The following is a 15,614-nucleotide window of genomic DNA, read 5'->3' as shown; positions in this document are numbered from 1 at the left end:
GAGGTGTGTATATAGTATCTTACTGACGCCTCAAGATAAATCCTTTTTTTGGCAGAACCATGAACAGCAATGAGGAAACAAACTTCCTACTGCTTTGTGTAACTGCAGCCTGCAACTGGGCTGCTTTTGTTTCTGTCCCAACAGGAAGTGCATCCCAGGAAACCCAATACTGCATCTAGAGTACACACGGTGTGACATCTCTATGTTTTCTGGAAGACTTACTCTGTAGCACAGTGTGGTTGCCACCTTTAGTGAGACTATGGAAAGAGAAGGGTATAAATCTGTCTGAACTGAGATACCACTCAGCACTCTCATTTCAGGCTGTTCATCTCATCTCAGCCATGCAAGTAAACAGAATCAAGCTGACAAAGAACAAACAAGCCACAACACAGCATTGTTAAGAAGCAACCTTCCAGTCCAGCACTGCTTCTGCAATGTGATGACTTCAACATCGTTGATGACTTAATGTTTCAAAAGCACTGCCAATAGACTAGACTTTTAAATAATTCCTGTAATAATTTTCATATTGAAATGCTATTGTAATTTAAGGTACCAACAACTTCTGTTAAACACCAGATTGTTTAGACTATGTACTCCTGAAGAAGAGATATAAAGTAACCTCAGAGAAAAGAGAGAAATATTGGGACTTATTTGAATTTAAGATTCTTAGCATTCATATATTTGCCTGTGTCAAGATCCTTAAAGCGATTGGATGAGTTCATAAGAAATATTGCTATTTCAGTTGAGTAACTCTTAAATGGCTTCTTTTAAGTAACCGAGTGAAATATTTACTTCAGGTCATGGGACTTAGGGCTTGTCTATACTTACCGGGGAATCCACACATGATGATCGATGCATCGGCAGTCAATTTAGCGGGTCTAGTGAAGACCCACTAAATCGACCGCAGATCGCTTTCCTGTCAACTCCTGTACTCAACCGAATTGAGAAGAGTAAAGGGAGTTGACGAGTGTAATGGTGCGTGACTCACCCCTGCGGCACCTCCTGCTGGTCATCCTGGGAATTAGCTCTCCAGCTGTCAGAGCGCCCTCTGCAGGCCAGTGTCTTGCTACCGCTGGGCCCCCGGGTCCCTCCCGGACCCAACTGCCCCTTTCCACTGGGGTGCTGCCCCCTGGCAGTAACCCCACCATCTCAGGGTCTTCCCGTTCCAGGAGAACCCCCACCCACTTTCCCACCTCACCTCAGTCATAGGCTTCTGCCAGTCACCAACTAGCCCCTGCTCACTGGGGCTGACTGCAGTATAAGTCACTCATCACAGGCAAGGTTGGGTTTGGATCTGCTGCCTCTGCCTAGCCTTGGGCTGCCCTCTGCAACCCCAGTATCTGTTTGGCCTTATACTAGGCCACAGCCTAGGGGGTTTCCAGGCCAGAGCTCCCCAGCTCCCGTAGCCTTCCCCAAGCCCTGCTCCACTCCAGGTACCTTCTCTAGCTTCCCAGCAGCCAGGCCCATCTCCCTCTATAGCTAGAGGAGAATGTCTTTGCTCCTGGCCCACTGCCCTCTTATAAGGGCCAGCTGAGCCCTGATTGGGACGTGGCCACAGCTGAGACTGCTTCCCCACTCAGCCTGGGCTGCTTGCCCCCTGCCACAGCCCTCTCCCAGGGCTGATTTCAACCTTTAAAGCAGGAGCGGGTGACCACCCCCCACCTCAAGATCCCCTCCACCAGGGGGTCAGGAGGCTCGTTTAAAGTTGCGCAATACTCCCCTATAACGTTGTTTGGCAGCTGCCTGCTTTGTCCACTGCTTGCAGAAAGAGCAGCCTGTTGCAGCTAGCTGGTAGGGGGTTGGAACTAGGGTGGATGGCAGCCCCCCTATCAGCTCCCTGCTCCCCTAAGTTCCCTGTGCGGCAGCCACCCAGCAGACCATCAATTGCTGGGCAGTTCAGGTGTCCCTCCCCCCACTGCCATGTGCTGCTCCTGCCCTCTGCCATGGAGTGCTCCCGGGAGCCTCCTGCCTGCTGTGCACGGGGAGGTGGGGGGGGAGAAGACAGAGGGGTGCTGATGTCAGGGTATCCCCCTCCCCTGCTCCTGTACCCCATCTCGACAGAGCGGGGGGGACACTACAGGGCTAAGAATGGAGGGAGCTTGCTGGCAGCAGCAGCTGTCTCAACTTGCTGATCTACTTAAAAAGGCAGTGGACTTAGAGTGGGGTCAGTGCACTTAAAGGGGCAATGCGCGTCTCTCTCTCTCTCTCTCTCACTCACACACACGCGTACACTCACCGGCACTTTGGAAAGTGGAGGGAGTGGTGCGCGCCAGTGGAATAGCGTGGGTTCATCATCACATTCAGTTTCCACACGGAATGTTTGCAGCCACTGCCATGCATCTATTGTGTCTCCTCCCTCCATTTGTGCTGCCTTGTAGAGTGTGAAGCTACATTAACAACATGTTAACCCTTGAGGGCTCAGCCGAGTGCTAGTTCATCATTTAGCACAAGGCATTCTCTGGGAAATATCCTACCCTCTTCCATCCTCTGACTCCACCACCTCAACCAAGCTTCACAATCATTATTGCTGTGTACAGTATTAAATTGTTTGTTTAAAACTTATACTGTGTGCACACAGTATACAAATATATATTTTTTCTCTTGGAACCTAATCCCCCATTTACATTAATTCTTATGGGGAAATTGGATTCGCTTAACATCATTTTGGTTAAAGCAGAATTTTTTAGGAACATAACTACAATGTTAAGCCGGGAGTTACTGTAGATCGAAGCTACATCGACTTGAGTTACGCTATTCACATAACGCAAATTTCGTAGCTTAGACTGACTTTTCCCTGTAGTGTAGACAAGGCCTTAGTTAAGACAATTTACCTCTGTCCATCCATGATTCACCAACCCTTAAATGAAATTCCCTCACCCATCTATAAACTGTTTTTATTATCTCTCATACACTTAGATTGGACTCACTACTGATAGGGGGAATAATATACTTTGGTCTTAATCTATCTAGAGAACAGCACTCCTTTCTCCTCCATTCTCCCCTTGAGTTTTGCATGCAGATCAGTATCTGAGCACAGAGCAACTCTGTACTTTTGCTGTCTTGCTAAAGTAAAGCGCAGAAGCATGATTGTCACAACTGGAGTCAACTATTCCTACATTAAAGAAAGATGTTTGATTTTGGTTTTGAACTAACGTCTTGTTTACAATTTTGATATTTTTCAGAATGACTCTGAAGATGAGGTTATAAATGAGGAGGGGTTAAGAAGCAGGAATTCACAAAATAGGGATGCTGTGCATAGTAACCCGGTAAGTTTTTGTTTATCTTCAGATTAAAATAATATCCAGTCACTGGAGTAACCATGTTTACACTCAGAACGAACCAGAAACATAGTAGGGTTAGTAATACTGTCAAGGCAGAAAATAAATATGCACTTGTGATAGTATATCCAGGAATAAAATGAATAACTGAATTAGAACTGAAGTCAGTGAGCCAATCCTGTTCTCAGAAATCCATCAAAAATACATGGAGACATTGACATCACTACCGGGATTCCTGAAAATGTTTTATAATTTCATAACAGCTCTACCCAAAACGTACATGGGGCATAGCAATGCTGGTCATGATGAGTACTAAAGGCAGAGAGCTGACATATGGTATGTCTGCACTTTGAGTTGTAAATGAAATTTCCAGCTTGAGGAGACATTGCTAGCTCTGAATGAGCTAGGTAGCTAAAAACAGCAGTGTAACCATAGCAGTGGGACAGGCTAGCCATGTCAAGAATATGTCTAGCTTCTTGGATGGGTACATACTCAGGTGGCTAGCCCCTTCTGCTGCTTTCACACCTCTGTGGCTCCACTGCCGTTTTTAGCTTCCTAGCTCGATCAGATCTAGTAAGGGTATACCTTTTAAATCTGGAAATTACACCTCCAGCTCAATTTGCTGATATACCTGTAAAGGGGGTGGTGACAGTTTTCCATAGAAAGTATTATAAATAGTCTAAAGTTTTTAATTCAATGGAGCTCTTCCAGATTCAAATCTATGTAACAGAGTAGAATGTGGTCCTTTATGGTAAATTCTTTGTTACTATGAGGCCCCTGATTTTTTTTCTCTGTCTTTATCAAAAGAGTTTTTATGGGTTTTATTTAACTTATTAATCTAAAACCTCATGAGCAGATTCTACACTGTAAACATTTTTGACTATAAGCAAATGGAATTCCACTTTCCAGAATCCACTGAAAGAAGTATTTTTCTTCCTCTTAGGTTTGGCTGGTTTTTGGAAAACCACAGTGAAAATGTTGGTCTAGCTCGCCAACACTTTTAGTGAGGCTATTTTTCAGACAGGACATAAACTTAGACCCTTTCTCCCTGAATTGAGCACATATTTGGTTTTGCGTTGTAATTACCCATCCACTAGATGGCCCAAATCCCAGGGCAACAGTAAATAAGCAGCAACATCCAATGGTCAAAGGGTGACAAAAATGCTATACAGATGGTTTTACATCAAATGTTTCTATTTCATTTCCTTTGGCTGTATGACTTGGCCCATGTGGTGAGTCACTAATCACTTAGATATACTAGAGTTAGTCAAAAAATGTTGAAATTCAAAACTTTTCTTTCCTTCCTTTACCTTCAAAAGGTCAGACAATTCCGGAACTTGAACTTAGGGCTTGTCTGCATGGTGAAGTTAGTGCACAGCAAAGATTTCATCAATATTTTCACAAAAATATCTTCATATTTCAAGCAGCTCCATTAGATGCTTTAGTTAATACATTTGCCTATATTGAAGTCTTGTCCAGTGACTGAGTTTGGTGGCAAGAGGCCTATAAGCACTGGTAACAAGTTTTTCATTTGCTGCCCTTAAATGCAAGGAGTAAGGTGTGAGTGTGCATGGCCAACATTTTTTTGACTTCATCCACTAGCTACTCTGATTGCCTAAAATGGCTCTACTCTTCCACTGGTGACATGTTACGCCAGATTCTGATCGAAAATACATGGGTCAAGATGAGATCAGAATCTGGCCAACTGTGTTTGTGGTGGGCCCAACAATACTGTTTTTTGGAAGTAAATCCAATCACTTGGAGAAATATGGGGTAAATGCTCACTAGCAGAACTCCATCAGTCTGTACCACACTCCAGCAACTCATACGCTAGACTAGAGTAATTTCCAGCAGTGCTGGGGGATTAGCGGATAGGGTCCTCAGGTTAAAATATTGTATACTTAAAAGGGCACAGCAGTGTGGGACCCCTAACAAATGCTTTCAGACACAATGAGTCTGAAAGCCAAAAAAATCAAATTCTATTCCAAGTTCATATTTTTTAAACATTTTAACTCTATAGACGTAGATTCAGGGATATTTAAAGAAATTGCTAACATTGTAGAACCCAGTGGGGGTGGGGAAGGGTGTTACCATTCCGCCTCTGTGCCGATCCCCTCAAGATATGAGTTGTTACAAACCACAGCTACAGAGCTATAGCTCAAGCTGCAGTAGTTCATGCTTTTAATTCTGGAGGTCACCCAACACATTCAGTCCCTGGTGTGTCAGCCAAGAGAGCTGGTGTCACATGAGACAATTCCAACTGCTTCTGAGGCAAATTGTAATTATTTTCAAAATCTTAACTATTCAGTACCTTTGTTATAGTCTACTTTAAATAGGAGAGGGGGACAAAAGAATCCCACTTTACAAACAGCCCTTCCTTTATAAGGATGTTATGTATTAGAGATAAATAAAAATATTTTTTTTAAAGTGGAACTACAAATTAATCTAAAGAGCCATCAGTGAAATTCTTCAGGTTAGAAAGAGTACTGGTGAGGTAAGATTGGGACCTTAAGACCCAGCCCATGCTAGACAATCTCTCAGTCCCAACTCTGGGATTGTGACTGGCCTTGTCACGGGAAAGAAAGGAAGTTTCTTACACCCTCTTCCCTCAGATGCTTTTAGACCTGCGCAGGGCCAGACACAGCATAGCTTTTAACTTCTGTTTCTTTTAGCTCTGTTTTTCTTGCTGTTCTAGGAAGGCAGATTGACAAAGGTATCATAAATTAGTATCATAATATTGTATTTTAAACATTTTCAACGGTGCAAATAGGTACTCTTTGTTATTTTGAAAATCCAAAAGAAAAAAGTTATTTGGAAAAATCCCCGATATATAACCATTTGAATTAATTTTCCCCCCCTCAGTTCCTGAGTATATTAGCCTTTCAATGTATTATACCAGTTCAAAGGGCAGGGAAGTTATGCCTGGAACATCATAGCCTTGGATGTTCTGTGTAAAGTATTATCCTATTTATTGCACCATCTATGCAGTTACCACATTATGTTTTTAGATGTGTTTAGAATTGTACGTGTGTTCTGGAAATACCTCTCAATTTTTTATGCATCTTTCACAATAGGGGCTTCAGACTCTAGGAAGAGCTAAGTACATCTATTTTACTTAAGGCTTGTCTACATTGCACCACAGTCTGGAGTATGGGAGCGTGATTTGTAGAGCACACTAAGTGTTGTGCTCTACCTGTCCCAGGGAGACCCTGCTTGGACAAACTACTTTTATTCAAATTAGGTACCTTTTAGTTTGTGCCAGCAGGGTCTACATGAGGCAATTAGAGCACAACGCTTCAAAGCGCTTTACAGATCAGACCCTGTACTCTGGATTGTGGTGCGGTGAAGACAAGCCCTTAACCGCTGTGAAATGAATTGCATTTAGTTCTAGAACTATTAGCAAGAGATCTGCCTTTTATGATCTATCACAAACAAATGGCTGAAAACCCAGGTTTCACTGCATTTAGGGCCCTGTTGATTTCTAGGACACTGCTTGTGTGAGTAAAGTTACTCTCATCCATAAGTTTTTGTAGAACCAGGCCCTTGGTGGATCTCTGACATCACAAGACAATTGACCATTATATAGCACCAGCAAATGCCAGCAGAGTAGCATGAGAATGAACATCCTGTAAGTTTCTAGTACAGTGGTGGGCAACCTGTGGCCTGCGCGCTGCATGCAGCCCATCAGGGTAATCTGATTGCGGGCTGCAAGACATTTTGCTGACGTTGACCATCCACAGGCACGGCCCCCCGCAGCTCCCAGTGGCCACGGTTCACCATTCCTGGTCAATGGGAGCTGTGGGGACCCCCCTGCCGCCACCATGGTAGCAGGGAGCTGGGGGGGGTCTCACTGCCCCACTGCAGCGGCGGGGAGCTGCGGGGGTCGCCCTGCCCCATGGCAGCAGCTAGGGAACTGCAGGGGTTCCTCTGCCCTGCGGTGGCAGCCGGGGAGCTGCAGGGGTCCCTCTGCCGCTTTGGCTGGAAAGGAGCTGCATGGTACCCCTCCCTGCCTGTGGCAGCTGGGAGCTGCAGAGTACCTCTACTGTCCACGGCGACTGAGAGCTTGGGAGCCTGCTGCCTCAGGTGGCGGTGGTACCTTATAGCTCCCTGCCACTGCTGGAGGTGGTGGGACCCTGCAGCTCCCAGTTGCCGAGGCTGAAGTCATGGAGGTCTTTTGAAATCACGGATTCCGTGACTTCCGAAAGCTCCATGACAAAACTGTAGCCTTAATTATGACTCCCAAGAATGCTCCCTTCCCAGGACACTCAGAATCATATTTTAGCCCCCACTGTTTTGGGTAGTGTGGCTCAAGCATGACTGTATCATGGCAAAATTGAGAGTTAGGAGGTCTGATTTGGGAAGATGGAATGAAAAATGGGCACATTTACTTCGCTCTATGTGATCAGCTGTAATTTAGGTTTGAGTGTCTTGATTCCACCTATCCAAAATGAACAGATGCAGTATAACCCTATTTTAATTATAGAGAAAATGGCACTCTGATAGCCTCATCCCTTTAGATCCATCAGGATAGAACCCTGCTACAGATGTACAGTGGAAAAGAACCCCTTGGTTGGCAAATACTACCTACAGTACGAGTGGCTTGATTCACGTTTGATCTTCATTTTATTTCCCAGTGAATATAAAAAACAGAGTAATCAAAGTTAAGTAGAATAGGGCAGATAATATACAATAGTCTAGCTCCACAGAGCTGAAAGGCTTTCAAGGCCCTCTCATGGAAATCTGAATCACAAAGGCTAAAAACAGACCTCTATCCATGTAGTTTTGGACTATCACATAGGAAAATGAGTGGCAGCTTCTGAGCAAATTTTTTTTTCCCTATATGCCACTTTAATTATTTTGTTAGTTTTCCCATTGAGCTGTTTTGCTTCATATGGTCTCCCTGGAAACTAACTTAGGGCATTTCAGAGCTTTCAACAGAGTGTATAATATGCAGCAGAAAAAAAATAGATTGAAGGGGAGAAAAAACAGTGATAGGTCTTGATTTATAAACTAGTTTTGTGAATGTAAGTAGCATAAATATTTATGGCATTCAAAGACTAAAATTACTCAACACACAATTGCTCCAAACTACCAGCCAACCTGAAAAAAACTTCTTTGGAGACTAGTGTATAGTCCATAGTATGGTTGCATCAGTACATATTTTTAAGAAAACATTGTCCTGCTTCACAATATAATTGCACTCTGTAATATTTCCAGCCCCATACCAAGTAGTGTACAATTGATTATTACAATCTCTTCTTCACATACTAAAATAACACATTGAAAGGGGAAAAGAATAAAGACAACATATGAGCACTACTTTCCTTGTATTACAGAAAATTCAGTTAAATATGTGAAAACCTTCAGTTTCTTTGTCAGCTGAAAACTGTAAAGTGAGAACAGAATTTACACAAAGGCCTCTTTTCACCATTCTGGCAGTGTAAAAGGATCTTACAGGGAGTGTAAGTGTAATACTCTTCCAGAATGGTTTAAAGGACAGTAGTATAAATGTAAATCAGGCTCAAGAATTGTAGCTGAACTTCAGAAATAAATTTGGCATTGATATATTAAGACAAAATTGTGATATTGTTTGTACAGATTTATTTTGATTAATTTCTATTTTTAACATTTTAATTTATAAAGGACAAAAGAACAACACTTTATGTTGTGATGTACTGAAAAGAATCTATGTTTCATATCTATATCTATATCTAGAGAGAGAGAGAGAATGAATAATAGATATAGATATATAGAATATGAAAGCAGGTGACATTAGGAACTTTGACTAGAAAGGGCAAAAAGAACATAAATGACTGGAAGGTACCGAATTGATATTGGTAGAGAGGAACCAGTCCCAGATATAAGTGGTGTTTTGGAGGAAATTCCATTGTAATGTAAACTAAACTGTATTCTACTGTTCAGCTACTAATTGGCACTGTGTGTAAAATACCTTATTTAAAGCAAACCTTAGCCATACCTGGCAGAGCATTAAAGGATCTTATAATGGACATATCCGCTGTGTATAAGCATGCTCTGTGACCAGTCCATATCTAGGACAGAAGTACATGACATGGTGTCAGGAATAAACTAAGAACAGAAACAGAAGGAAAGTCGTAACAAAGCTGGCAGGATCTCGTGAACATGCCACTCTTCAATGCCCCCAGCAAATTTCGGCTGTGACAAACCTTCAGAATGGACAAACTAGAAACAGTATTTTGAAAGATTTTTACATTGCTACCAAGCACCACAAAGAAACTGGAGATATATAGGTATCTTCTTTAATTTATGCTATGGGGAAGCAAGCCGATCATATCTATAAATTCTTTGACTTTACTGAAGTCAGACACAAAGATGACTGTGAAAGTGTTCTGGCTATGTTGGATGCATACTTTATACCTCAGAGAAATATGGTTTATGAAGGAGCATGTCCCCGCCAATTTCTAGTCAGTTTCTCTTCCCCCAAGTAACTGTCTCAATCTACTTCTTTCCCTCCCCCAACACTGCCTTTTGTCCCCTCTGCATTCAAATCAGGTGGTTTCCTCCTTTCCACTGTCTGGGTGCCAGCAGGGGGGAGGGTCACAGAGAGCACAGGAGAGACAGGCTCCTTGCTCTCAGTTCCAGTACCTGGCCCCACCCCAGCCTTGAACTGTTGGGAACTGCTATTACAGGGAAAGTCCTTCTGAGCCTCCATATCACTGGTCTGGAGCATGCTCAGTCACTCTTTGGGGATTGGGCATGTCCAGTTTGTTTACCTGTAGAAGTTGTGAGGGAATGGAGCATGCTCAGTTGCTCAATGTGGACATGCAGTCTGGTCAGCACTGGGAGCTGTGAGAGGCTCAAGCATGGTCAGGGTGGATAAAATCTGTAGAGTTTTTAGCTGTTAAAATCAAAAGCTGTCATATGTAAACTACAAAATTTCAAAGGCTTATAACTTGGCCAGATGTAGTTGTTTCTATGAAAATCGGCTTAAAAGGATATCCCTGACAAAAAGGCTACCTCCCTGCCAAACTTCAAGTCCCTGTTCTAAAGCATGGGGGTGCTAGAGATTTTCAGATAAAACGTTTCCAGAATTTTTTAAACATGGGCAAAACAACATAGTCTTTCCTAGCCACCTTCTTGGAAGCAGCTGGACCACTTTGACTGAAACTAGCCAAAAAACATTGAGCCTTGGGCAGACACCTGACATGGCAGATTTCAGCCCAAGTGGTTAAAGTTTGGCAAAGTTATAATTAACTGAAAACAGGGTCTTATAATGAGAAGTGTCAGGTAACCTTAATAGGCAGTGCTACAAGATCCACCTAGAATATAAGATTCACTTTTGATCATCTATACAAAACTATTCTGTTCTTGGCTCTTTTCCTCATCTAGTGACAGAGGGGACAGGCTAATCTCCTTCTTTACCTCCCCCTTTTACATTTTGTGGGCTTTGAGAAGGTTCAAAATTCAAAAAGCTCATCACTTAACAGCTATGCTATATAACTACTGGGTTTGCTTGATGTTAATAACAGTGTTGGTACCACACAGCAGAATCAGAGCTGTGTATGCAAAATGAGAGAGAATGTGTGTCATGAATAGAGCAAGTGGAATGAGATGTTACTCTTGAGAGTTCCTGTTGAGACTGCATGCCGATTGTGATTCAGCTACAGAATGAAACCAAATTTTGCCCTGTGAAACCACCACACCCAGCTGTCTTTAAGAGAATCTTCTCTTTTGAAGATTACTCAAGAAATATGTCAGACTCACTATATTTTTATGTATCTGTTTTCCAGGAGGATACACACATCAATATCGAGAGTGATCAGCATAAAAACAAACAAGATTCAGTAGCTGAGAGAACATTCTTAAAAGGGTAATTTTTTTTTTAATGAGCAAGTTTTCCACCCATTTCACCCCAACTCCAAGCAAAAATTTGCCAATGTCTCAGCCTCCTGCATGACAGGCCAAAATTCAGCTGCCACATTACTAAGCCAGGCAGTCCTTTGTATCTCCTAGTAATTTGTGTATTGAAAAAACTACATTATATTTAAAATTATTATGCCTTGCAACTGACGTATATGATCATGGAACTGAGCATGTGATTATAATCAGGAATCTTTGCAAATTAGAGAAACTAATATTTTTACATAAACTAGATTTGCCCGTTTGATCCAACAGCACCACTTTTGCATAGTAGCTTATATAATAGTTGAGCCTGTTAATGGATTCCAACTGAAAGTTCAAGATTCATCATTGCCATGCATACTATATAGTAATTCACACCAGTGCAAAGTAGATATAAACCACTACCATCCGGATTCGGTAGTGTTTTACACTACTTTGCACAGGTGTCAATGATTACACAATGAATTGAGCTGATAGTCCCTGTGTGTGTGTACATCCAATCTCCATAAAAGAGGTTCCTGAGCTTGAGATAAAATACTGACTTTTGAATTAACATGCTTCTGCCATATTGGGATGGGAGAAGTTTTCATATAAGCACATTGTGCTCTGCTTTACTCTTTCCTTCAATTTCTATCACGGCTTTGTTACGTATTGTCTTCACAGCTTTCAGTTTTGAATCTCAGTCTTCCTGTTTTATAATTCAGCAAGCTCTAGACACTCAGCTGCTAGGTAGCCAGGTATTTTGAATTTATCTCATTCAAACTGGGTTACTTGACCTGGCCATGTGCATGTAAAATTACCTAATTTATATGCACAAGTTGGGAATTTGGATCCATAAATTAAGTATATGCATAAAATATGCATTACACACTTAACTTAGAAAACCAGGCCCATAATTTGGTCACTTTCACAAGCAGTCATAACATTAAAATATTTATCTTAAGCAGTTAGCATTAGTTTTTATGCCACACAATTTGTAAAGTAATTAACTATTTTTACATAATCAAATGAACTATTCTTCTCTGGTCACTCCTCCCTGCTCTTTGGAAATTTGTGGTTTTACTAGCATTTATGAAACTATTGCCCATTTTAAACTTTTAGGGCCATGTTAAAAAAAAGGGTGGAAATCGCTGTAATTGTGAGTGCAAATTAAGCATTTGAGTGTCTAAATAACCATTTGCAGTTACCATAGTTGTATGTACAAACGAAGCATCTGCAAACATGCAGTTGTGTGCACATTTTTGAGCAGAGACTCCCATTCTCAGAATCAGGCCCTTAAAGTTTAGAATGTTAGAATCATAGAACTGGAAGGGACTCTGAGAGGTCATCTAATCCACTCCCTTGCACTTGTGGCAAGACTAATTATCTAGACCATCCCTGACAGGTGTTTGTCTAACAGGCTCTTAAAAATCTCCAATGATGGAGATTCCACAACCTCCTTTGGCAATTTATTCCAGTGCTTAACCATCCTGACAGTAGGAAGTTTTTCCTAATGTCCAACCTAAACGTCCCTTGCTGCAATTCAAGCCCATTGCTTCTTGTCCTATCCTCAGAGGTTACGAAGAGTAATTTTTCTTCCTCCTCTTTGTAACAACCTTTTATGTACTTGAAAACTGTTATGTCCCCTCTCAGTCTTCTCTTTTCCAGACTAAACAAACCCAATTTTTTCAATCTTCCCTCATAGGTCATGTTTTCTAGACCTTTAATCATTTTTGTTGCTCTTCTCTGAACTCTCTCCAATTTGTCCACATCCTTCCTGAAATGTGGTGCCCAGAACTGGACACAATACTCCAGTTGAGACCTAATCAGAGTGGATTAGAGTGGAAGAATTACTTCTCATGTCTTGCTTACAACACTCCTGCTAATACATCCCAGAATGATGTTCAATTTTTTTGCAACAGCGTTACACTCTTGACTCATATTTAGCTTGTGGTCCACTATGACCCCCCAGATCCCTTTCTGCAGTACTCCTTCCTATTTTTTACGTGTGCAACTGATTGTTCCTTCCTAAATGGAGTACTTTGCATTTGTCCTTATTGAATTTCATCCTACAGTATTTACTCGAGACCATTTCTCATCTAGATCATTTTGAATTTTAATCCTATCCTCCAAAGCACTTGCAACCCCTCCCAGCCTGGTATCGTCCGCAAACGTTATAAGTGTACTCTCTATTTCATTATCTAAATCATTGATGAAGATATTGATCAGAACCAGACCCAGAACTGATCCCTGATCCCTGCGGGACCCCACTCATTATGCCTTCCAGCATGACTATGAACCACTGATTACTGTCTGGGAACGGTTTTCCAACCAGTTTTGCACCCACCTTATAGTAGCTCCATTGCATTTCCCTAGTTTGTTTATGAGAAGGTCACGCGAGACAGTATCAAAAGCTTTACTAAAGTCAAGATATACCACATCTACCTCTTCCCCCCCCATCCACAAGGCTTGTTACCCTGTCAAAGAAAGCTATCAGGTTGGTTTGACATGATTTGTTTTTGACAAATCCATGCTGACTGTTACTTATCAGCTTATTATCTTCTAAATGTTTGCAAATTGATTGCTTAATTATTTGCTCCATTATCTTTCCGGGTACAGAAGTTAAGCTGACTTGTCTGTAATTCTCTGGGTTGTCCTTTTTCCCTTTTTATATATGAGCACTATATTTGCCCTTTTCCAGTCTTTTGGAATCTCTCCTGTCTTCAATACTTCTCAAAGATAATCGCTAATGGCTCATATATCTCCTCAGTCAGCTCCTTGAGTATTCTAAGATGCATTTCATCAGGCCCTGGTGACTTGAAGACATCTAATTTGTCCAAGTAATTTTTAATTTGTTCTTTCCCTATTTTAGCCTCTTCTGATCCAACCTTTTTTTCACTGGCATTCACTACGTTAGACGTCCAATCACCACCAACCTTCTTGGTGAAAACCCGAACAAAGAATAGTAATGAATTTATAATAGGTAGGAGTGGAAAGATGAGTAAGGGCAAAGAAGATGAAGGGCACATGTTTAGGAAGTTATTAATTCTGATTTATTTATAATACCATTGAAAGTTCCAGAATAATTAAGTTTTATCCACAGTGCTTTATTATTGTTCCCCAGGTCATTTTGTTCTTCCTTCCGCAGCTCAATATAATTACTTGCAGTAAAGAAATCTCTATTTACACAGTAATCCAAAGAGCACTTTGCTTCACTTGAATTACTCTGAAGCTAGCTTTTGATGTCACTGAACATAGAGTGGGAGTAGAATATCAGGCATTCGGTGGGGGTAGTGGTATGTCTATAAAATTGTTATTCGTGAATTAAAACTTCAAGATGGACCTAACATTTAGCCTGACTTTTTTCCTGTGTTCTTGAAAAGTCCATTCATTATGTGTCTTTTATTTTGAAGGCCAATGCCTCACTGATTTATTTAAAAAAAAAAATCACTGCCAATAGCCAAGCATTCCTGTGTCGCAAGCCTTGAAACAAATCAATCCATTAACAACAACATATACAAGGAGGAGGAAGAAAAATTGCTTTTCTTAACCTCTGAGGATAGGACAAGAAGCAATGGGCTTAAATTGAAGCAATGGCGGTTTAGGTTGGACATTAGGAAAAACTTCCTAACTGTCAGGGTGGTTAAGTACTGGAATAAATTGCTTAGGGAGGTTATGAATCTCCGTCATTGGAGATTTTTAAGAGCAGGTTAGATATATACCCGTCAGAAATGGTCTAGATAATTAGTCCTGCCATGAATGCAGGGGACTGGACTCGATGCCCACTCGAGGTCATAGAATATCAGGGTTGGAAGGGACCTCAGGAGGTCATCTAGTCCAACTCCCTGCTCAAAGCAAGACCAATCCCCAACTAAATCATCCCAGCCAGGGCTTTATTAAGCCTGAGCTTAAAAACCTCTAAGGAAGGAGATTCCACTACCTCCCTAGGTAATCTATTCCAGTGCTTCACCACCGTCCTAGTCAAAAAGTTTTTCCTAATATCCAACCTAAACCTCCCTCACAGCAACTTGAGACCATTACTCCTTGTTCTGTCATCTGCTACCACTGAGAAGAGTCTAGATCCATCCTCTTTGGAGCCCCCTTTCAGGTAATTGAAAGCAGCTATCAAATCCCTCCTCATTCTTCTCTTCTGCAGACTAAACAATCCCAGTTCCCTCAGCCTCTTCTCATAAGTCATGTGCTCCAGCCTTCTAATCATTTTTGTTGCCCTCTACTGGACTCTTTCTAATTTTTCCACATCCTTCTTGTAGTGTGGGGCCCAAAACTGGACACAGTACTCAAGATGAGGCCTTACCAATGTCGAATAGAGGGGAATGATCACGTCCCTCAATCTGCTGACAATGCCCCTACTTATACAGCCCAAAATGCCGTTAGCCTTCTTGGCACACTGTCAACTCATATCCAGCTTCTCGTCCACTGTAACCCCTAGGTCCTTTTCTGCAGAACTGCTGCCTA

The 15,614-nt window shown here is 41.7% G+C and overlaps 1 protein-coding gene across 3 annotated transcripts in view; it reads left to right on the top strand.

Annotated features, from left to right (window-relative positions):
* SLC28A3 (solute carrier family 28 member 3) overlaps positions 1 to 15,614 on the top strand; it is a 64,159-nt gene that overhangs the window by 7,074 nt on the left and 41,471 nt on the right. For all 3 annotated transcript variants that reach the window (XR_008445467.1, XM_054032591.1, XM_054032592.1), the window contains exons 2-3: positions 3,183 to 3,266; positions 11,048 to 11,127. Coding sequence is in view for 2 of the 3 variants with exons in the window: in XM_054032591.1 (XP_053888566.1) it covers positions 3,183 to 3,266; positions 11,048 to 11,127 (164 nt within the window). In the remaining variant the exon portion in view is untranslated. The remainder of the gene's footprint in view (positions 1 to 3,182; positions 3,267 to 11,047; positions 11,128 to 15,614) is intronic.

The sequence above is a fragment of the Malaclemys terrapin genome, chromosome 6, assembly GCF_027887155.1.
Source record: "Malaclemys terrapin pileata isolate rMalTer1 chromosome 6, rMalTer1.hap1, whole genome shotgun sequence".
Taxonomy (NCBI): domain Eukaryota; kingdom Metazoa; phylum Chordata; order Testudines; family Emydidae; genus Malaclemys; species Malaclemys terrapin.
Note: the sequence above shows the minus strand (reverse complement) of the source record. Positions and strands in the feature narration are given on the sequence as shown.